This window comes from Scyliorhinus torazame, chromosome 23 (assembly GCF_047496885.1).
Source record: "Scyliorhinus torazame isolate Kashiwa2021f chromosome 23, sScyTor2.1, whole genome shotgun sequence".
NCBI classification, from domain to species: domain Eukaryota; kingdom Metazoa; phylum Chordata; class Chondrichthyes; order Carcharhiniformes; family Scyliorhinidae; genus Scyliorhinus; species Scyliorhinus torazame.
This window is the reverse complement of record NC_092729.1, coordinates 16,989,806-17,014,852: the sequence shown is the minus strand read 5'-3', so window position 1 is coordinate 17,014,852 and position 25,047 is coordinate 16,989,806. Positions and strand designations below refer to the sequence as shown.

The following is a 25,047-nucleotide window of genomic DNA, read 5'->3' as shown; positions in this document are numbered from 1 at the left end:
TGCTCAGAAATCCTATCCTTCAGTACCCTTTCCATTACTTTGCCTACCACCGAAGTAAGACTAACTGGCCTGTAATTCCCAGGGTTATCCCTAGTTCCTTTTTTGAACAGGGGCACGACATTCGCCACTCTCCAATCCCCTGGTACCACCCCTGTTGACAGCGAGGACGAAAAGATAATTGCCAACGGCTCTGCAATTTCATCTCTTGCTTCCCATAGAATCCTTGGATATAACCCGTCAGGCCCGGGGGACTTGTCTATCCTCAAGTTTTTCAAAATGCCCAACACATCTTCCTTCCTAACAAGTATTTCCTCGAGCTTACCAATCTGTTTCACACTGTCCTCTCCAACAATATCGCCCCTCTCATTTGTAAATACAGAAGAAAAGTACTCATTCAAGACCTCGCCTATCTCTTCAGACTCAATACACAATCTCCCGCTACTGTCCTTGATCGGACCTACCCTCGCTCTAGTCATTCTCATATTTCTCACATATGTGTAAAAGGCCTTGGGGTTTTCCTTGATCCTACCCGCCAAAGATTGTTCATGCCCTCTCTTAGCTCTCCTAATCCCTTTCTTCAGTTCCCTCCTGGCTATCTTGTATCCCTCCAATGCCCTGTCTGAACCTTGTTTCCTCAGCCTTACATAAGTCACCTTTTTCCTCTTAACAAGACATTCAACCTCTCTTGTCAACCATGGTTCCCTCACTCGACCATCTCTTCCCTGCCTGACAGGGACATACATATCAAGGACACGTAGCACCTGTTCCTTGAACAAGTTCCACATTTCACTTGTGTCCTTCCCTGCCAGCCTATGTTCCCAACTTATGCACTTCAATTCTTGTCTGACAACATCGTATTTACCCTTCCCCCAATTGTAAACCTTGCCCTGTTGCACGTACCTATCCCTCTCCATTACTAAAGTGAAAGTCACAGAATTGTGGTCACTATCTCCAAAATGCTCCCCCACTAACAAATCTATCACTTGCCCTGGTTCATTACCCAGTACTAAATCCAATATTGCCCCTCCTCTGGTTGGACAATCTACATACTGTGTTAGAAAAGCTTCCTGGACACACTGCACAAACACCACCCCATCCAAACTATTTGATCTAAAGAGTTTCCACTCAATATTTGGGAAGTTAAAGTCGCCCATGACTACCACCCTATGACTTCTGCACCTTTCCAAAATCTGTTTCCCAATCTGTTCCTCCACATCTCTGCTACTATTGGGGGGCCTATAGAAAACTCCTAACAAGGTGACTGCTCCTTTCCTATTTCTGACTTCAACCCATACTACCTCAATAGGGTGATACTCCTCGAACTGCCTTTCTGCAGCTGTTATACTATCTCTAATTAATAATGCCCCCCCCCCACCTCTTTTACCACCCTCCCTAATCTTATTGAAACATCTATAACCAGGGACCTCCAAAAACCATTTCTGCCCCTCTTCTATCCAAGTTTCCGTGATGGCCACCACATCGTAGTCCCAAGTACCGATCCATGCCTTAAGTTCACCCACCTTATTCCTGATGCTTCTTGCGTTGAAGTATACACACTTCAACCCATCTCCGTGCCTGCAAATACTCTCCTTTGTCAGTGTTCCCTTCCCCACTGCCTCATTACATGCTTTGGCGTCCTGAATATCGGCTACCTTAGTTGCTGGGCTACAAATCCGGTTCCCATTCCCCTGCCAAATTAGTTTAAACCCTCCCGAAGAGTACTAGCAAACCTCCCTCCCAGGATATTGGTGCCCCTCTGGTTCAGATGCAACCCGTCCTGCTTGTACAGGTCCCACCTTCCCCAGAATGCGCTCCAATTATCCAAATACCTGAAGCCCTCCCTCCTACACCATTCCTGCAGCCACGTGTTCAACTGCCCTCTCTCCCTATTCCTAGCCTCTCTATCACGTGGCACCGGCAACAAACCGGTTGCAGAGGTTACTGGGGTAGTGTCGGAGTGGGTCTCGGTTGTTCTTTCGGATGGTGTGTGCCGGTCCTCAGCTAATTCAAAATAGCAATCTTGACCTCAAGAAACGGCAAAAGGAATTGGACACTGTCGAGGTTAGAGGTTAGAGGACCTGCGGATATTCCTACAGACTTGTACTTGTACTGAAGGCATGCACCAAAGTACAGTGCAGTACAATTTGCCACATCAATAGCTCCGAAGTGAATACGGTCGGCAGTTTCAATACCTGGTCATCACCATCACCAGCAGTCTGTCCAGGTCCCTTCACTTTGACGCAAAAGTCAAGAAAGCCCAATTCATATCTTGTTACTGCCGAAGCTAAAAAAAGTCGTCATGTCTCCCTCAAATCTCACAAACTTCTGCAGATGTGCCATAGAACGCATCCTATCCGGTTGCATCACAGCCTGGTATGGCAACTGTTCGGCCCAAGATTGCAAGAAACTGCAGAGTGTGGTGAAATCAGCCCAACGCATCACGCAAGCTTGCCACCCCCACATTGATTCTGTCTACACCTCCCGTTGCCTCATGAATTCAGACAGCATTATCAGAGACCGCTCCCACCCAGCCATTGCCTTCATCCAGACCCTTTCACCAGGCAGGATACAGAAGTCTGAATACCCGCACATCCAGATATAGGTGCAGCTTCTTCCCCACAGCAACTAAACTCCTCAACAACTCTCCCTCGAACTGATGTGTTCCCTGTAAGAACACTATTCACGACGCCCTATGCTGCTCTTGCTCATATGTTTGCTTTGTTTGGCCCTTGTTCCGTACTTTTACCAATCACTATTTGTCGATGTACTACATGTGGATGTACTTAGTTGATTGTGCTTTTTGTCCACTATGTACTGTGTACGTTCTCTTGGTCGCAGAAAACTAGTTTCACTGTACTTTGGTACATGTGACAATAAATCAATCAATCAAGATATGTCCATTACACAGAAAAAGGACAAATCAAATCGGACAAATAATATCGCCAAATTTGCAGATGACACCAAGTTCGGTGGGAGGGTGAACTTCCTGCAGGTTGCAGAGATCCTCCGCTGTGATTTGGACAATTGAATAAGTGAGCAAATGAATGGTAGGTGCAGCATCATTTTGATGAACGCATTTGCATCCATTTCGTTCGGAAAAACAAGAGGGGGATACTATTATATGAATGTTCATAAATTAGGAGAGGGTAATGTACAATGAGACCCGAGTGCCCTTGCACAACAGTCCCTGAAGATCAGCAGAAAGATACAGCACGTGGTAAAGAAGGGAAATTATATTCTTGCAGGAGGATTCGGGTACAGGATCAGGGGTGTCTGGCTGCAATTGTACAGGGACTTGCTGAATCAGCAACTGGAATATGTTTTGCAGTTTTTGTCTCCTTATCTGAGAACGAGTCTTTGCTCTCGAGGGAGTATATCGAAAGCTTACCAGACTGATTCCTTGGATGGCGAGACTTACGAATGAGAACAGATTGCATCGGTTAGGATTGCATTCGCTGGAGTTCTGAAGAACGAGGGGGATCGCCTAGAAACCTATAAAATTCTAATAGGGCGAGACAGGGTGAATGCAGGAAGGATGTTCCCGATGGTGGGGGTGTCCAGAACGATGGGTCACAGCCCGAGGATACGGGTAGACAATTTGGGACAGAGATAAGGAGAAATCTACTCCCCCAGAAGTGGAGAGTCGGTGGAATTCGTTACCACTGGAAGCCAGTAGAGGCCAAAGCATTGTATGTTTTCAAAACCAGTTAGATATATGACTTCGGGTGAGGGAGATCGGAGAACATGCGGGTGCGTGAAACTCTATACATGATGGCCAGGTCTGTAAAGAGACTTGGAGGTCATTGACTCAAATGCTTCCAGGAATGAGGGACATAAGTTAGGACTAGCAAGTTGAACATCTCCCTTTCCCTTGGCAGTGCCAGGAATATTAAGACAACGTTTCCTGGAAATTACATAATAAATGATCTGTTTTGATGAAGTAATTGGGAAGTCGCTGGCAGAGTGATCTTCGAGTCAGCGAGTCGCATAACACAGAAACAGGCAATTCGCCCCACGTTGTCTATGCCGATCGAGCCCCAATCTGTACTAATTCCATTTAACAACTCGTGGTGCACAGCCTACTATGCCTCTGCGATGTAAGTGTTAGTTCAAATGCTACTGAAATGTTGCAAGTGTATCTGTGCACACCACCCTGTCTGTCAGCGCGATCCGACATTTCCACCACAGTCTGGGTATAAAGTAAAGTTTCCGCAGGTCCCCATACTCCATTTATTCCTCACGTTAACATTTTACCCCCTTAGCTTTGACACCTCTTCAATGTGGGAAAGATTCGGACCATCTATCCTATCTATCTCTCTAAATTGTTTGCACATCTCTCAGTTCTCCCCTCAGCATCCGCTACTGCGATGAAAACAAACACAGTCTTTCCTCAGAGCTGAAACGTTCCATCGCTGGCAACAACCTGGGGAATCTCCTCTGCACAGCCTCCAGTGCAACAAGTTCCTTCCGATGCTGTGGTGGTCAGAACTGCGCACAACATTCCTTCTGTGGCATGACAATTGATATATAAAGTTGGACCAAAGCTTCCGTGTTCCTATATTCTAAGCATCAGATAATGAAGGCAAGCATTCCGTATGTCTTCTTCACCACCCTGTTTACCTGTTCCTCCACCTCCAGGTATTCATGGACTCGTAGAGCAAAGTCGTTTCTTTCTTCAATACTTCCTCGGGATCTGTCGTTCATTTTGCTGATAATACGCCTAATAGAACTCCCAAAATGCATCGCCTCACACTTCTCAGGATTAAATTGCATCTGTCTTTGCTCTGCCAAACTCTCCAGGTGATCAATATCAGTCTGTCGCATGGCTATCCTCTTCACTATCATCACCACCAAATTCCGTGTCATCTGTATTCTGTATGCCTTCGGCATATACTTAATTTCTTGAATATACACATCAAGGGTCGCAGCACCGATCCCTGTCGTACACTGATGGTGACAGGTTTCCAATCACCAAAGCAACTCTGCCATCACCCTTTGCCTCCTGTTAACAACAAAACATTGAATACATTTTTCCAGCTTGAATCCAATGGCTTTAAACCTTTGGGGCAATTTTCCCAGTGGGTTCTTCTCAAATCACTCATTTATGTTCATGTTAACCACGTCAACTACCCTCAACAATATATTTATTTACCTTTTCATACAACTAAATGAAATTAGTTGGACAGGATGTTCCACCACCAATCCGCGCTGACTATCCCTGATAAATCGTTTTCTGTCCAAGCGTTGATTACTCCTGTGCCACGGGATCCCCCCCCCCACCCCCCCCCCCACCCCCCCCCCCCCCCCAACCACAATATTTCCGTACCAATAACGTACAGCCCTGTAAATACGTGGTATATCACTGCCGCGCTTTTTGAATGAAGGTGCCTCATTAGCGATCCTCCATCTGGCAATTCACCTGCGGTCAGCAAATACATAAATATCTCTGAATGGGCCCCCGCAATCTTCTCCATTGACTCCCAACGCAGCAAATATCCATGTCGTTAATGATGAAGCTGCCCGGGACAGATATACAAAAGACAAGGCTGACACAGTCACAACAATCTGCAGCAAGAAGTGCCGAGTGGATGATCCATCTCGGTCTCCTCTGGATGTCTTCAGCATCACAAATGTCAATGCGATTCATTCCACCTGCAGTACTCCCTAAATTCCTGCTGCAGGATCTCATCCCTTTGTCTGCCCATGTCAGTGGTAACGACATGCACCACGGCCACTGGCTAATCCCCTCCCACATCACACTGCTCTCAAGGCACAAAAAAGGAAATAAACAATTATACGGCCTGTTTCTGGCCACAGAAACGCAATCCGGCTTCCTTTACAATCGAGTCCGCGATGAGTGACGATCTCCCAATATTTTTCTCCTCCGCTGTGCACCCGCGCGGCCACTAACACAGCTATTGATTATTTAGCCTGAAAGGCCTCCTATCCCAATACTATCTAAGACGATATAGTTGTCTGAGATGGGGATGACCACATGCGTGTAACCCGTGCACTACCTGCCTCCGGCTACCACTCCACCTGACGGTCTGCCACTGCTTCTCCGCCTGGGCAACCATGACTTGTGTTGCGGCATGCTTGCTAAAAGTGATATCCACAACGTCATCATCACCACGGATGCTCAATAGTTCGTTCATGTGCAGCTCCCGTCATGCATTGCGGATAATCAGGAGCTGCAGTTGGACACAGTTCCAGTGATCAGAAACACGAGAAATGTCTCTGATCTTCGACATATTTCAGAAGGATCATTTCACAACGCTGAGTTCTCTTTCAAGATCCTTTAAAATACTTCTTAGATTCCATTAAATTCAGAGTACTGCTTACACAGGGGATCTTATTCTAAAGAGAATAGAGGTAAGTGGAAGAAACTCACACCTGAAATGAAAGTCACCAATCAGCGACCTGCATTACCGCATCTCACTTTCTGGATAGGGAAATCTCATTGGCCTCTGCCCCCACCTCACCGGCTGTTCTTGTTCTGGAGTACTCTGCAGTCATTTCACAAATGCGACTTTACTAACTAGAAGCAGCGCATCTGGTAGCAAGTTCCCAACCCAATCTTACCCCGAATCTTCAGACCAGCTCTGAATCGGCGTTTCTGAAGCTCGGACTGAGCCTGAACTCCGCACTCAGTAGTTTTCATCTTCGACTCCATACAGTTCAGTGGGAGGCCTTTTGGAACATCGAGTCTGCACCGACCCTCTGAAACAGTCCCACCTTATTACGATCACCCGCTAACACCACCAAAACTTTTGGATCCTAAGGGAAATTAAAGATGGCCAATCCACCTAATCTGCACATCATTGCACTGTCGGAGGAAATCGGGGCACTAGGAGGAAACCCACGCAGACACGGGGGGAAATGCAAATTCCACACAGACAGTCAGCCGAGACCCGAAATGGACCCGGGCCCCTGGCGCTGTGGGGCAGCAGTGCCAACCACTGTACCAATGCGCCGTCTATAACATTTTAGCTTTATCTTCTCCTGTTTGAATCAACACTGTTTTCACTCAACCCCAACACACTGTGGTTTATCCAAGCTGCACTGACAGTTCAGGAAAGCAACTCTGAAGCTGCCCTCCGCATCACAGCGTGCCCTAAACAAGGATTTTGATAACTGAATCAATCCAGTTGGGCAGTTAACCAGCTTCAGTACAGAGGGACACAGCTGACTCCTAATTCAGAAGCGCAATTAACTTACACCCAATCAAAACGAGCAGCTTTTAATTACATGACTAAATATGTAATTTTACTTTAAAATAGCGCACGAATTAAATTTAATTACCAATTACCGAAAAAAACAAATGCCTTGGATGCCTTGTTTTCAATTAAGCAAACATTCTCGTCCAGCCAAGCAGCTCTCACAGTGGTATGGTTACTGGATGAGTAACCTCGAGCCCCAGGGTAATGCGCTACGGACTAGTGTTCGAATTCCACCCAGCAGATAGTAAGATTTCAATTCAATTAACACCGAATGATGACCACGAAAAACGGAGCGGACTCACTAATAGACTTAAGGGAAGATAATTTGCCGGCCTTACGAGGTCTTACATACATGGGCAGCACGGTGGGGCAGTGTGTTAGCCCAGCTATCTCATGGCGCCTCAGTCCCAGGTTCGATCCCGGCTCTGGATTTTTGTGTTGTGGGGGCGAAACCCACGCAAACACGGGGAGAATGTGCAAACTCCACTTAGACAGTGAAACAGGGGCCTGGTTCGAACCCGGGTTCTCAGTGCATGAAATATCATTCAATACTAATGTTATAAACCAGCACATGGTTCACAAGCTACAGCTTGGCGATTTCAGTGCTTGTCCAGATTATTCTGAAAACTTGCTTTTACTCATATTCCAACGACACTTTGGGTGAAATAATGTTTATTATCAACTCCCCTCCGAACAATTCATTCCTCATCTGAAACATATCCCCTTTGGGATTCCCTGGGAAAAAATTATCACGATTCCCCCTATCTCTGCCTCTGAATATCTCTATCAGATCCTTCCCTCATCCTCCTCTGTTCCAGAGAAAACAAATAAAGCCTATCCAGAGTGTTTTCATAGTTGAAACGTTCTACCCAAGGCAGCATCCTTGTGAATTTCCTCTGCACCCGCTCCAGTGTAACCACGTCCTTCCGATGGTGTACCGATCAGAACTACACACAATATTCCATCTGTTGTCGAAGCAATGTACTAAATTTGTACCAATAACTATAACTCCCTGCTCCTTTATTCAAAGTTCCAGGTAATGAAGGCAAAGTTCAGCGTGTATTCTTCACTACTCTATCTACCTGTGCTGCCACGTCCAGGGAGCCATCGACTTGTCAACCAGAGATCCCCTGTTCCTCAATACTACCTATGGACTTACCGTATTACAATTGGGTATATCCTATCCTTATTAGCCTTCGCAAAAATCATCAGCTCACACTGGTCCAGAGTAAATTCCAACTGTTATGGCTGTACCCGACTACGAGCTGATCAATATGATTCTGTAGAGCAAGACTTTCCTTCTCACTATCCAGAATATTTCCAATGTCCGTGTCAACTGCAAACTTACTAATTATACCTTCTACTTTCACATCCAAGTCGTTTATGTAAATAAAAAACCAGCAATGGTCCCAGCAGAGATCCCTGTGGCACACAGCTGGTAAAAGGGTTTCAGTCACAAATGCAACCCTTTTATCAATGCAGTGAAATATGAGGTAATGCTTTTTGGCAGTCAAAACATGCGGAGACAATATAGAACAAAGAATATGGAGGATAGAACAGTACAGCACAGGACAGGCCCTTCGCCCACAAGGTTGTGCCGACCATGTATCCTAATCTATGATCAACCTGACCTACAGCGCTTCAATTTACTGCTGACCATGTGCCTGTCCCAGAGTCACATAAATGTCTCTAATGATAGGGCAGCCCGGGGCTCAGTGATAGCACTGCAGTTTCACGGCGCCGCGGTCCCATGTTCTATCCCGGCTCTGGGTCACTGTCCGTGTGGGTCATTCTGCCCGTGTTTGCGTGGGTTTCGCCCCCACAACCCAAAGATGTATAAGATAGGTGGGTTGAACATGCTAAATTGCCCCTTAATTGGAAAAAATGAATTGGGTACTATAAATTTATAAAAATTAAAAATAAATTTAAAAATATCCCTAATGATGCAATCCCCCTGTGAATGAAAGCCAACACAACACACGCCGTCTTAACAACCCTATCAACCTGTGTAAAAACTTTGAGGGATCTATGTACGTGGACCCCAAGATCCCTCTGTTCCTCCACATTTCCAAGAATTCTGCCTTTAACCCTGTATTCAGCATGAAGATTCGACCTTCCAAAATGAATCACTTCTCATTTATCAAGGTAGAACTCCATCTTCCACTTCTTAGCCCAGCTCTGCATCCTGTAAATGTCCTTTTGTAACCTTCAACAGCCCTCGACACTATCTACAACTCCACCAACCTCTGTGTCATCGGTACACTTACTAACCCACCCTTCCACTCCCTCATCCAAGTCATTTAAAAAAATCACAAAGAGCAGAGGTCCCAGAACAGATCCTTGCGGTGCACCACTTGTCACTGATCTCCAGGGGGAATACATTCCATCCACTACCACTCGCTGACTTCTTTCGGTCAGCCAATTCTGTATCCAGACAGCCAAATTTCCCTGCATCCCATGCCCCCTTACTTTCTGATTGAGTCTACCACGGGGAACCTTATCAAAACCTTACTGAAATCCATATATACTACATCCACGGCGCGATCATCATCAATGTGTCTCGTCACATCCTCAAAGAATTTAAGGAGGCTTGTGAGGCATGACATTCGCTTCACAAAGCCATGCTGCCTATCTTTAATCAAACTATGTTTTTCTGAATAATCATAACTTCTCTCTCTGGATCCTTTCCAGTAGTTTAGTCACCACAGACGTAAGACTGACTGGTCTGTAATTCCCTGGGATTTCCCCATTCCCTTTTTTGAGCATGGGAACCACATTCGCCTCCCTCCAATCATCCGGTACTACTCCAATGGAGAGTGAGGGTACAAAGATCATCGCCACTGGTGCAATAATCTCCACCCTAGTTTCCGTACTAATCTTGGGTATATCCCGTTAGGCCCAGGCGACTTATCAATCCTGAAACTTTAAACAATTTCCAGCACATCCTCCTTCTTAATATCAATACAGGCTCAATGGGACGACTTTGGGGTGAGTACAGGAGCAGAGGGAACTCGGAGTACAAGTGCATAATCCTCTGAAGGTGGCCAGAGAAGTTGAAACAGTTTTTAAGAAGCGTGGGTTAATAAATAAAGTACTTACAACACCAGGTTAAAGTCCAACAGGTTTGTTTCGATGTCACTAGCTTTCGGAGCGCTGCTCCTTCCTCAGGCGAATGAAGAGGTCTGTTCCAGAAACACATATATAGACAAATTCTAAGATGCCAGACAATGTTTGGAATGCGAGCATTAGCAGGTGATTAAATCTTTACAGATCCAGAGATGGGGTAACCCCAGGTTAAAGAGGTGTGAATTGTCTCAAGCCAGGACAGTTGGTAGGATTTCGCAGGCCAGATGGTGGGGGATGAATGTAATGTGACATGAATCCCAGGTCCCGGTTGAGGCCGCACTCATGTGCGCGGAACTTGGCTATAAGTTTCTGCTCGGCGATCCTGCGTTGTCAGGGGTCCTGAAGGCCGCCTTGGAGAACGCTTACCCGGAGATCAGAGGCTGAATGCCCTTGACTGCTGAAGTGTTCCCCGACTGGAAGGGAACATTCCTGCCTGGTGATTGTTGCGCGATGTCCGTTCATTCGTTGTCGCAGCGTCTGCATGGTCTCGCCAATGTACCACACTTCGGGACATCCTTTCCTGCAGCGTATGAGGTAGACAACGTTGGCCGAGTCGCACGAGTATGTACCGCGTACCTGGTGGGTGGTTGGTGTTCTCACGTTTAATAGTGGTATCCATGTCGATGATCTGGCACGTCTTGCAGAGATTACCATGACAGGGTTGTGTGGTGTCGTGGTCACTGTTCTGAAGACTGGGTAGTTTGCTGCAAACAATGGTTCGTTTGAGGTTGCGCGGTTGTTTGAACGCAGGTAGTGGGGGTGTGGGGATGACCTTGGCAAGATGTTCATCGTCATCAATGACGTGTTGAAGGCTGTGAAGAAGATGACGTAGTTTCTCCGCTCCGGGGAAGTACTGGACGACGAAGGGTATTCTGTCGGTTGTGTCCCATGTTTGTCTTCTGAGGAGGTCGGTCCGGTTTTTCGCTGTGGCACGTTGGAACTGTCGATCGATGAGTCGAGTGCCATACCCGGTTCGTACGAGGGCATCTTTCAACGTCTGTAGATGTCTGTTACGCTCCTCCTCATCTAAGCAGATCCTGTGTATACGGAGCGCTTGTCCATAGGGGATAGCTTCTTTAATGTGTTTAGGGTCGAAGCTGGAGAAGTGGAGCATCATGAGGTTATCCGTGCGTTTGCGGTAAAGCGAAGTGCTGAGGTGACCGTCCTTGATGGAGACGAGTGTGTCCAAGAATGCAACTGATTTTAGAGAGTAGTGGACTACTCTCCAAAATCAGTTGCATTCTTGGATACACTCGTCTCCATCAAGGACGGTCACCTCAGCACTTCGCTTTACCGCAAACCCACGGATAACCTCATGATGCTCCACTTCTCCAGCTTCCACCCTAAACACATTAAAGAAGCTATCCCCTATGGACAAGCGCTCCGTATACACAGGATCTGCTCAGACGAGGAGGAGCGTAACAGACATCTACAGACGTTGAAAGATGCCCTCGTACGAACGGGATATGGCACTCGACTCATCGATCGACAGTTCCAACGTGCCACAGCGAAAAACCGGACCGACCTCCTCAGAAGACAAACATGGGACACAACCGACAGAATACCCTTCGTCGTCAAGTACTTCCCCGGAGCGGAGAAACTACGTCATCTTCTTCACAGCCTTCAACACGTCATTGATGACGATGAACATCTTGCCAAGGTCATCCCCACACCCCCACTACTTGCCTTCAAACAACCGCACAACCTCAAACGAACCATTGTTTGCAGCAAACTACCCAGTCTTCAGAACAGTGACCACGACACCACACAACCCTGTCATGGTAATCTCTGCAAGACGTGCCAGATCATCGACATGGACCACTATTACACGTGAGAACACCACCCACCAGGTACGCGGTACATACTCGTGCGACTCGGCCAACGTTCTCTACCTCATACACTGCAGGAAAGGATGTCCCGAAGCGTGGTACATTGGCGAGACCATGCAGACGCTGCGACAACGAATGAACGGACATCGCGCAACAATCACCAGGCAGGAATGTTCCCTTCCAGTCGGGGAACACTTCAGCAGTCAAGGGCATTCAGCCTCTGATCTCCGGGTCAGCGTTCTCCAAGGCGACCTTCAGGACCCGCGACAACGCAGAATCGCCGAGCAGAAACTTATAGTCAAGTTCCGCACACATGAGTGCGGCCTCAACCGGGACCTGGGATTCATGTCACATTACATTCATCCCCCACCATCTGGCCTGCGAAACCCTACCAACTGTCCTGGCTTGAGACAATTCACACCTCTTTAACCTGGGGTTACCCCATCTCTGGATCTGTAAAGATTTAATCACCTGCTAATGCTCGCATTCCAAACATTGTCTGGCATCTTTGAATTTGTCTATATATGTGTTTCTGGAACAGACCTCTTCATTCACCTGAAGAAGGAGCAGCGCTCCGAAAGCTAGTGACATCGAAACAAACCTGTTGGACTTTAACCTGGTGTTGTAAGACTTCGTACTGTGCTCACCCCAGTCCAACGCCGGCATCTCCACATCATTAATAAATAGAGGCATAGAGTATAAAAGCAAGCAAGTGATGCTGCACCTCTACAAACGATTGGTCAAAGGGCGGCTCGTAGCACCGTGGTTAGCACTGTTGCGTATGGCGCCGAGGACCCAGGTTCGAATCACGGAGCTGGGTGACTATCTGTGTGGAGTTTGCACGTTACCCCGGTGTCTGCGTAGTTTTCACCAAAGATGTGTAGTTTAGGCGGATTGGCCGCTCAAAGTTGCCCCTCAATTGGAAAAACAATGATTGGGTCCTCTGAATTTATTTTTAAAATTGATTGGTCAGACCACATTTGGAGTACTGTATTCAGTTCGGGGCAAGGATGTTAAGGCCTTGGAGACAGTGCAGATGATATGATACCAGGAATGAAGATTTTTAGGCATTTTGGAATTTACAAAGATGAGGAATTTAGATACAATGGAAGATTGGAGAAACTGGGCTTGTTCTCCTCGGATCAGACAAGATTAGAGGCGAATATTGAGGTGTTCAAAATGCTGAACAATTTTGACAAAGTAAGACCATAAAACCATAAGGCATAGGAGCAGAATTAGGCCACTCAGCCCTTCGAGTCTGCTCCGCCATTCAATCATGGCTGATATTTTCTCATCCCCATTCTCTTGCATTATCCCCATACCCCTTGATCCCCTTATTAATCAAGAACCTATCTATCTCTGTCTTAAAGACACTCAGTGATTTGGCCTCCACAGCCTTCTGAGGCAAAGAGTTCCACAGATTCACCACCATCTGGCTGAAGAAATTCCTCCTCGTCTCTGTTTTAAAGAATTGACCCTTTAGTTTGAGATGGTGTCCTCTGGTTCAAATCTTTCCAACAAATGGAAACATACTCACCACATACACTCTATCCAGGCCTCGCAGTATCCTGTAAGTTTCAATAAGATCCCCCCTCATCTTTCTCAACTCCAACCAGTACAGACCCAGAGTCCTCAATCGTTCCACATCTGACAAGCTCTTCATTCCAGGGATCAATCTTGTGAACCTCCTCTGGACACTTTCCAAGGCCAGCACATCCTTCCTTAGATACGGGGCCCAAAACTGCTCCCAATACTCCAAATTGGATCTTACCAGAGCCTTATACAGCCTCAAAGGTACATCCCTAGTCATGTATTCTAGCCCTCTTGACATGAATGCTAACATTGCATTTGCTTTCTTAACTGCCGACGGAACCTGCACGTTAACGTTAAGAGATTCCTGAACTGTCCGTTTGTGCCTCTGATTCCCTAAACAGTTCTCTATTTAGAAAAGTGCCTATGCCTAAATTTCTCCTTCCAAAATACATAGCCTCACACTTTTCCACATTGTATTTCATTTGTCACTTCATTGCCCACTCTCCAAGCTTGCCCAAATCCTTCTGCAGCCCCCATGCTTCCTCTAACTACCAGTCCCTCGACAGATCTTTGTATCATCTGCAAACTTAGCATCAGTGCCTTCAGTTCCTTCGTCCAGATCATTAATGTATATTGTGAAAAGTTCTGGTCGCAGCAGAGGTCCCTGAGGCACAGCACTAGTCACCGGCCGCCTGCCATAATATACACCAATATATCATGGTACAGACACACACACTGATGGACACACACTGGGACCAATAAACACACACAACACCGCAGCCAATCACCAGTTAGAGCACAAAGACAGGGGGCATCAGGGATCCCGCTCATTCGAACTGCAGCTAGCTAGTAGGACATGAATCACAGCCGACGGGCCCGAGAGGCAGTGTACTGGCCCGGCATTAATGAAGACATAGCCAACACAGTGCTCAACTGCCCCACTTGTCAGCGCTTCCAGCCGGCCCAACCACGTGAGACACTGCAGCCCCATGAGTTGGTCACGTCACCTTGGACCAAGTTGGGCATCGACCTGTTCCACGGGCTGGGTAGAGACTATGTCCTGATCGTGGACTACTTTTCAAACTACCCGGAGGTGATACGGTTGCATGATATCACATCGTCTGCAGTCATCCGTGCCTGTAAGGACATCTTTGCTCGACACGGCATCCCATTCACAGTTATGTCGGACAATGGCCCTGCTTCACAAGCCAAGAATGGCCCAACTTTGCCAGGCAGTACAATTTTGCACATGTGATATCCAGTCCCCTGTACCCCCAATCCAAGGGCAAAGTGGAAAAGGGCGTCCATATTTTCAAACGGCTCCTCTGCAAGGCTGCTGATGTTGGGTCCGATTTCTACCTCGCCTTGCTGGCCTATCGCTCCGCCCCACTGTCCACTGGCCTGTTGCCACCCCAATTGCTCATGGGTCGTACCCTGAGGACGACGGCGCCGTCCATTCTTGTCCCATAGCTCGACCACGTTCCGGTCCTTCGACGGATGCAGCTGTCTCGTGCACAGCCCAAGGCGGCACGTGTCTCCCGTGCAGCTGATCTCCCTGCTCTGGCTACAGATGACAACGTCCACTTCCGTCTTCCGGATGGTGGCTGCTCTGCAACCGCTGTTGTCCTTCGGCAGGTGGCCCCCCGCTCGTTCCTGGTTCGTATACGAGATGGCTCCATTCTGCGCCACAATTGACGCGCCCTTCGTCTCGTTCCACGCTCGCTACGTCATCCTGCACTGTCGCCTCGCCCTCCTGATGACCCTGCCATGGACTATGCAGAGATCCCGGTCACTCTGCATCCTCCTCACTCTGACGCAGTCCAGCCCGCTCCTCAACCGGCGGCTCCCGAACCACACTTGAGGCGGTCTCCCAGAATTCGTCGCCCACCTCAGAGACTTAATTTGTGAACTTTGTGGACTTATAGATTTTCTGAATTGTTCTGTTCTTCCGTTTGATCTTTTACATGGTTTGTATATAGTGGTCATCTCGTTATTCTTGTTGCGTACTCTTTTTCTGCACCAGGCACCTTCCCATGTAAATAGCTTAGTTCTCATGTACATAGTCCTGTAAATATGTCTTTCACACACACGTAGTCAGGGACATTCTCACCATACACTATTTATTGCCACACATGTACGTTATTTTATAAAAGGGGGCGATGTCATAATATACACTAGTATATCATGGCGCAGACGCACACTGATGGACACACAGTGGGGCCAATCAACAAACACAGCACCGCAGCCAATCGCCAGTTAGAGCACACGCACTATAAAGACAGGAGGCATCAGAGTTCCCGCTCATTCGACTTCCAGCTAGCTAGTAGAGCAGAGCTCACAGCCTGCAGCACAGACATTCACCATGTGCCGAGTTCATCGACTGGTTAGGACAAGGCAAAGGTCTTTAGTTAAAGCTAGTATTGTGTGAACCCACAGTGAGAGTATATTAAACAGTTAATGATTCAATAAAACAGTGTTGCGCTATGTCAAGTGTTGGTGACCTGTATGTGTTCCACGGATCCAGAGCGCCCAACACAAGACTGCCATCCTGAAAAAGACTGCTTCATCCCCACTCTCCGACTTCTGCCAGTCAGTCAATCCTCCATTCTGCTTACACAAGTTGTTTCAGTGACTAGGGGTCATAATTTCAAGATGGTCAGCAAGAGACTTAGGAGTGAGATAAAAATAAGAATAATAATTACCTGTGTCATTTTCACAAGTAGGCTTACATTAACACTGCAATGAAGTTACTGCGAAAAGCTCCTATTCGCCACACTCCGGCGCCTTTTTGGATACACAGAGGGAGAATTCAAAATCTCCAAATTACCCAGCAACACGTCTTTCGGGAACTGCAGGAGGAAACCGGAGCACCAGGAGGAAACCCAAGCAGACACCAGGAGAACGTGCAGACGCCGCACAGACAGTGACAAGCGGGAAACGAACCTGGGACCCTGGCACTGTGAAGCTACAGTGTAAAGACTGTGCTACCGTGCCAAACGAGATGTTGTATGGGTTTTGAATGCGCTGCGTAGGGGAGTGGGAGAGGTGGATTCCATATGAATTCTATCTATATGAAAGTTATACATTTAGAGGGCTATGGAGATAGGCCTGGGGAACGGGAGCAGCTAGCATGGTCTTTTGGGAGTAGGAGCAGACACGATGGTTTGATTTGCCCTTTTCTATGCTGTAAATAACAAACAAACATGTAGCAAACAAAACACCCTATGATTCTTATTAACAAGCCAATTTTGATTCACATTTGCCAACTTTCCTTGGAATTTTTGGCCCTCCGTATTTTCGACCAACGTTCCATGTGGCACGCTGAACAAGGTCAAACTGAACTCGATGTAAATCTGAGCTGTGCTGCCCTCATCAATATGTTTCATTACCTTTTCAACAAAACGGAATTGAATTACTTAGAAAGGATCTCCGACGAACAAATCCATGCTGACCACCCATCATTAATAGCCGTGTATCTCAGTGTTGAGTAATCCTGTTGCGCAGAATTCTTTTTCCAGGAATATCCCGACAAATGACATGATGATAACTAGAATGGCCTGTTCTGACTGTCTTACCGTACTGGCTTTTTGAACAAAGGAATTACGTCTGCTATCTTCCAATCATCTGGAAGTTCACCTGTGGCCAGCGAAGATTTAGGTGCCTCTGTCAGTCCCGTGCAATATCCTCCCTTGCCTCCCATATCAGCTTTGGATAAATCTCATCAGGTTCTGGGGATTTATGTACCTTTATGACCGCATATATATCACAAACTTCATCCCTATTAAGCTTAACGTGCTCTAGTACGCTTCCGTTCAAATGTACACATTTAGCTACCTATCTCTTTCTCCTTAGCAAATACAGACGAACAATAGCCACTAACGGCCTCGTCCACGTCCTCTGGCGCAATGCACAGAGTGTACCTATGACCCCTAATGAGCCCCAATGTTTCTGTGATCATCCTCTTGCTCGTAGTATTCTTGTAAAATGCCTTGGGGCTTTCCTGAATGATAACCAACAATGATATGTTCTGGACCCTCTTCATCTGGACCACACTTATCTCTTTACAATAGTGCTCCCAGTACTTTGCCTTCCTTGGTGTGCAGCAGAACAAATTTTGGTGCCACGCTCATGGCTGCTGGTTCTGTCCACTGAGCGACAGACCCTCGCAATAGTATCCAACACGGTATATATGTTTGAGAGGGGCTGACCTTTTGTGACGTCTGCATCCCAGAGTGCTTAACGAGGTGGCTCTGGAAATAGTGGATGCATTGGTGATCATCTTCCGGGATTCCATAGACTCTGGAACTGTCCCTGAAGATTGGAGAATAGCTCACGTCACTCCGATATTCAAAAAAGTAGGTAGAGAGAAGGCAGGGAATTATAGACTAGTAAGCCGTCCATCGGTAGTGGAGAAAATGCTTGAATCCATTATACAGGACTTTATAGCGGAACATTGAGAAAGCAGTGGCAGGAACAGTCAGAATCTGAATGGATTTATGAAGAGAAAATCATGCTTGACAAATCTTTTGGCATTCTTAGAAGAGGTAACTAGTACAGTCGACAAGGGGGAGCCAGTCGATGTTGTATATTTGGACTTTCAGATGTCGTTTGACCAAGTCCCGCATAAGTGATTATTGTCCAAAATTAAAGCGCATGGGATTGGGTGAAATGTATTGAGGTGGATAGAAAACTGATTGGCAGAGAGGAAACAAAGAGTAGGGATTAATGGGTCTTTTTCAAATTGGCAGGCAGTAACCAGTGGGGTACCACAGGGATCGGTGCTGGGACCCCAGCTATTCATATTGCATATTAATGATTTGGATGAAGGAACAAAATGTAACATCTCAAAGTTTGCAGATGATTCCAAATTAGTTGGGAGGCGAATTGTGACGAGGATGCAGGGAACCTATAGCAAGATGTGGGCAGGTTAGGCGAGTGGGCAAACCAATGACAGAAGCAGTATAATTTGCATAAGAGTGAGGTTATTCATTTTGGAAGCAAAAACAGGAAGGCAGATTACTTCATGAATGGTTGTAAATTGGGAGAGGGGAGTGTGCAGCGGGACCTGGGTGTCCTTGTGCACCATTCGCTGAAGGTAAGCATGCAGGTGCAGCAGGCGTTAAAGAAGGCTCATGGTATGTTGGCCTTCATTTGAAGAGGTTTCGGGTATAGAAGTAGGGATGTGTTGCTGCAATTGTACAGGGCCTTGGTGAGGCCACACTTGGAGTAGTGTATGCAGTTTTGGTCTCCTTCCCTGTGGAAGGATGTTTTTGCTCTCGAGGGAGTGCAGCGAAGGTTTACCAGATTGATTCCAGGAACGGCGGGACTGTGGTATGAGGAGAGATTGACGAGGTTGGGAATGTCCTCGCTGGAGTTCAGAAGAATGAAGGGGGATCTCATAGAGCCTTATAAAATTCAAACAGGACTAGACAGGGTAGATGGAGGGAAGATGTTATCAATGATCGGCATGTCAAGAACGAGTGGTCACAGCATGAGGATTCAGGGTAAACCATTTCGGTCAGAGATAATGACACATTTCTTCGCACAAAGAGTGGTGGGCCTGTTGAATGAATTGCCAGAGGAAGTAGTTGAATATATTCAAGCGGCGGGTGTTTATAGCACTTGGAGAGAATGGGGTCAAAGGCGATGGGGATAAAGCAGGATTAGGCTATTGAGTTGGATGATCAGCCATGATCGCGATGAATGGCGGAGCAGGCTTGAAGGGCCAAAATGCCTCCTCCGAATCCTGTCTTCTATGTATCTATGTCCCTGTCCAATCCTCTTCCCTGTGGTCACGAAATGATTTTCTGACCTGCAGCCATTGCTTGCGGTACGACTAACCCGGAAAATGTGCTATTTACGATACCTTCAGCAGTACAGATGCTGCAGAGTGAGACCATCCGCCTCTTCAGTGGCACCATGCGGTCATTCAGGAGCTGCAGTTGGACACATGGAAGTGTCCCTGATTTCCCTCTATTGCAGGTGGATCATCCACGTGGCCGAATGCTCCGGCCGCACACTTAAAATGTGTTTAGTTTCCCTGGTTACGAAAGGGACAGTCCTCTATTTTAAATACGAACAACTCCAAAACAATGGTCCATGAAAGACTCAAACGGAAGAAACACCCACCTGATTGTCAGTCACCAATCTGGAGAGGTTCATCTCCGCCTCAATACTTCCTCACAGTTCAGTTCCCAAATACCGCCTCACCAACTGCAAACAAGCATCCAGTAATATTTGCTCAACCTTACCTCAGACGAACCACATCAGTTCCTTTGCTCTCTCTCTCGGTGTTTATGAAGCCTAGCCGCGCACTGCACCTGCCCGGACGGAATCTGAGCTCCGCACCAATTCTCCCTGTTTCAGAGAACTCCATTTTTACTCAAGTCCAGCTCGTGTTTAAACAAGAAACACTCACAGTGCAGTGAACAGCTCTGAGTGCCCGCTTTTTATACCCAATCCCCCAACTCAATGATGTTATAACTGGTTAAGCCCCAGTTATTCAGTTGAGATCGTCTTCGATGACTCCTGATTCTGAGAAGATTTTAGTTACGACATTAAATAACTAATGTAGCTTCAAAGTACGGCTGAAATTTAGTTTAGTTGCTATGAACACATTGCAACGTATCCTTTGAATGCGCTGTTTACATCCAACTCTAAAGCACTCGAGTTTACACAGCAGCATTCACAGTCACTGGATTAGTAAACTATAATGAATGTGTCTACTAAATTTCCACAGGCCATTCCAGAACGAAATATTACAGCGAGAAGATTGTGAAGAAATTACTTCAATTCTTACGAGATATGGATAACTCACATAATTACAATCGGATCAAGGGTCAGATTTTACCCCAAGGCTATTCAAAGATATGGATAGCTTATGACTAAAACAATTTAAATCAACTGCGTACCATCCAGATTCGCAGAGAGCGTAACAAAGGTGGCATCAGACAGTAAAGACAATGTTGAGGGCTTATTGTCAAGATTATACAGAGGATTAGGATAATGGAATTCCATTCATACTGTTCGCAATTAGGGATGCACCTAATGAGTCAACCAAATTCAGTCCTTTTGAAGTGATTTTTGGGCATGCGGTAAGAGAGCCACTTAAATTGATTCCGGAAAAAATGGTGAGTCAGCAGTCGGAACTTACATTATTGGATTATGTGTCAAATTTTACGGAACGATTAAATAGAGCAGGGGAATTGGCTAGACGACATTTAAAGGTTGCATAACATGTGATGAAACGGTAAGCGGAAGAGAAAGAAAAAGTTCGCAGTTTTGCCAGTGGAGATAACGATTTAGTATTGTTACCAGTGGTAGGTGAACCTTGAAAAGCTACGGTTTGTGGACCGGATCAGATTGAAAGGAAATTAAGTGAGGTGAATTATGTGGTAGGAACGCCAGATAGAAGGAAAACTCACCGAGTGTGTCATGTGAAGATGCTTTAAAGGTACTTTGAAAGGGAAGGAGAGCAAAAGGAAGAAGGTTTAATGATTCGAACTCAAAGTGAAGAACTGAATCCAGATGACTTTGAATTTGACATTCCTCAAATTAAATTGTAAAACGAGGATGTTCTTAAAAATTCGGATAAATTGTTGAGTTAAGTTCCAGAGGAAAGCCGAACTGACCTGAAAGAGTTATTGATATCACATGGGCCAGTTTGTGGAGATAGGTTGGCAAGTACTAAAATGGCTATACACGATGTAGATGTGGGGAAATGGTGTTCCTATCAATCAACATCTATATAGACTTAATCCTTTAAAATTGGCACAGGTTAACAAATAGATTGAAAGTATGCTTCAAAATGGCATAATTGAAGTGGGTTGTAGCCAATGGAACTCACCCATACTGAAAGTACCGAATCACGACAGTACCCAACGGTGTGTGTGAACTATAGAAAGGTGAATGCAGTTGCAAGAACGGACTCTTATCCTATCCCACGCTTAGAGGATTGCGAAAGTGGGACAATCAGCTTTTATTTCCAAACTGGATTTACTTAAAGGTTACTGGCAGGTACCTTTATCCGAAAGAGCGAAGGAGTTTTCAACTTTTGTGACTCCAGATGATGTATACCAATTCAACGTTGTGCCATTTGGCATGAAAAACGCCCCAGCCACATTTCAATGGTGAACTAACAAAGTTGTTTCAGGATTACCCAATTGTGCGGTGTGCATCGACGATCTAGATTTTTCAGCCAGACATGGAAAGAACATTTAAAGCATCTGATGGAGTTATTCGATCGACTGCAGGAGCATGGTTTGGTAGCAAACCTAGCCAAAAGTGAATTTGGAAAACCCAAGTCACTTTTCTTGGCCACAGAATCGGAGAGGGTCGAATGGTGCAACGGGCTGTGAAAACAACAGTTATTGGGGAGTTTCCAGTATCGTCGGCACGAAGGGAAATGATGCGACTTCTTGGCATGAGTGGAATTTACCGGAAAATTATGCCGAATTCCAGCAGTGTGGTCGCTCCGCTGACGGATTTGCCAAAGAAACGTAGCAAATTTCAGTTGTCAGCGGAGTGTCAACTGGCATTTGATGGCTTGAAGTCTGTGTTAGCCACTGCTCCTCTGTTAGCCATCCCAAATTATACCAAACCATTCAAAGTGACTGTTGATGCGAGTGATGTGGGCTGAGGTGCAGTGCTTCTACAAGACCATGACTAAGGACAAGCGAGGCCTGTTGGTTATTTTTCCAAGAAATTAAACCCGCACCAGAAGAAGTGTTCTCCGATTGAGAAGGAGACTTTGAGCTTGGATTTGGAGACGTTTTCACATTCGTGTGACCATTAATCTGTCTGAAACAATTAGAAAAACTGATGATAATCCATTGAGGTTTTTGGAGCGATTCCGGAATAACAATGCCGGACTGTTTCGATGGAGGTTACTGTTACACACATTTCATTAAAAAATAATACGTGTGCCAGGACGAGAAAACGTGATAGCCGATGCTTTGTCACGAATGTGATGAAGAGAAGCAGGTTCGGTGGAGGAAGACGAAGTAAAATGGATTATGTTGTTATACCTGTTTGCATCATTTGTTTTGTGAAACGTAAAGATATTTTACTGTCAGTATTTCTCAAAAGGAAAATAAAAAGGTGAAAAATGAAAGCATCTTAAAGTTGATGGTTTATTTTTTTAATCTTGGTGTGAGGTGTGAGGTGGATGTACTTTTTAGGAAATGGGCGTTTAGCAAATAGCTGCAGTGATGTCAGTGTTTGGCTGGGGCTGTGCTGTCTTTCAGTCTTTTACTTCGTTTTGAGCTGAAAAGCTGCTTTGTGGCTATGTTTTTGGTTTCGTTTTCAGATTTGAAGAGCTATTATCAAAGCAAACAAATGTGTAATGACCACTCTCGACAAGCTAAAGAATGTCTTCAGCTCACTTGATAATTTCAAAGAAATACCTGTTTATGGAGAGAATTTAAACCTGCTATCGTTGTTAAAAGGGTTTATCCTATGGATCTTGCTGGAAAAGGCATTGAGGGCTATCTATAGAGTATTGTATCTCTGGGGTTACGTGTGTTCGTAGTTGATAAGATGTTTACTGTGCGTTTCTTAAAATGTTAACTGTGTTCATAGAATAAACATTGTTTTGTTTTTTAAAAAATACTTATGGTCTCAGTTGCATAACTCATGGAGAGTGGACCCTTGTTCTCCCCATAAGCAACATCTATTAAAAGTCGTGGGACAGCTGAACTCCATGATATACTTCGGAGTTTTCTAAACCCTGGTCCACAATAAATGTAAGTATTCAGTTCTTCTGCCATTTCTCTGTTTCCTGTTATTACTTCTCCAGCCACATTTTCCAGTGGCCCAATATCTATTATTGCCTCTCTTACTTTTTTTATATCTTTTACATTGCTAGCTAACTTGCCCTCTGTTATAACCTGCCTACTTACCATTGGCTGGGGACTAATGACTATCCCACAATCCTGTGGGAGTATGAGCTTCCCCAATGAGGGGGGCGGAGAAACCACTAGTAAACTCCTAGTGTAAATAAGCTGGCAAGTTCAGGAACCAGCAGGAAGGAGTATGTAGCAAGGGAAGTTACTGCTACTGTTATGTATATATGTTATAGTAAATAAATGTTATTACTTTGTATCCTTAAAACTCGTGCTGGATTCTTCGTGGCCCTTACAAAACTGGCAACGAAGGTTAAAGTGAATAGCCGTCTACACTGCTGAAGCCACCTCCCTGAATTTTTGTTGGATACAGGTTGGAAGTTGTTTTCTATTATACCATGCCTCTGTACGGACGTTTGGATGTTTTTGATGCTGCGCTGGAAAGCTGGAACCAGTACACACAACGGATGCGTTGGGGCGCAACCCCTTCCGTCCGAAAACGTCCCTCCGCACCCCTGCGGTACTTTGGGCGAGGCAACATCCGGACCGACGCCAGTGGCCGTCGGACATTCCTCCCCGAAGGGAGCCTTCTCCAGAGCCAATGGATGAGGAGCCATGTCCATGTCAGACTTGTAGGCACCGACCCCGTCGCGGACGGCGGTCCTGGTGGCGCCAGAGGCGCCGTCGTTCCGACAAAAACTGGGACCAGCCCAGAGGCCATACCTTCCATGTGGATGAACCTGCGGCGACTACTTCTGAGGACGTGGAGACGGAGGATGACTGCCTGCAGTTGCATTGTGTGGCAGCTCCCCGTGTGGCCCCCATTAAGGTGACAGTACGGGTCAATGGCCACCCGCTTGAGATGGAGTTGGATACTGGCGCAGCGGTCTCCGTGATCGCCCAGAGGACATTCGACCGCATCAAGCAGGGTATACAGACTCTTACATTAACCGACTCACAGGCCAGGTTGGCCACCTACACGGGGGAACCACTGGACATTGCTGGAACTACAATGACCCCTGTTGTCTATGGACGCCAGGAAGGGCGTTTCCCACTTATCGTGGTGCGCGGCCATGGGCCCAGCCTGTTGGGTCGGGACTGGTTGCGCCATTTGCGGTTGCAATGGCAGCACATCCTCCAAACAATTTCTGAAGGGTTGACCGAGGTGCTAGGACGATACCCAGATGTATTCCAGCCTGGTTTGGGGAAAATAAAAGGGGCCGTAGCCCGTATCCAAGTTGAACCAGGAGCCACGCCGCGCTATTTCTGGGCGCGCCCAGTGCCTTGCGCCTTGCTCGAGAAGATAGAAGGTGAGCTCACTCGTTTGGAGAGTTTGGGTATTATCAGGCCCGTCTGTTTTGCTGACTGGGCAGCACCAATTGTACCTGTAATGAAGCCAGATGCCACAGTTCGCTTGTGTGGCGACTATAAACTTACAGTGAATACGGTGTCCCGATTCAACCGATATCCAATGCCTCGCATCGAGGATCTTTACGC

General features: G+C 46.3%; 1 protein-coding gene across 3 annotated transcripts in view; it reads right to left on the bottom strand.

Moving 5' to 3' along the window:
- The window catches only part of LOC140399708 (leukocyte immunoglobulin-like receptor subfamily B member 2), a 51,041-nt gene that overhangs the window by 14,112 nt on the left and 11,882 nt on the right, over positions 1-25,047 (bottom strand). Inside the window, exon 1 of one of the 3 annotated variants that reach the window (XM_072489238.1) lies at positions 6,022-6,123. The exons of the other annotated variants lie outside the window; for them this stretch is intronic. Within the exon in view, the coding sequence (XP_072345339.1) occupies positions 6,022-6,094 (73 nt within the window). The 5' untranslated portion in view covers positions 6,095-6,123. Of the gene's footprint in view, positions 1-6,021; positions 6,124-25,047 lie in introns of those variants that run through there. 3 annotated transcript variants of the gene reach the window in all.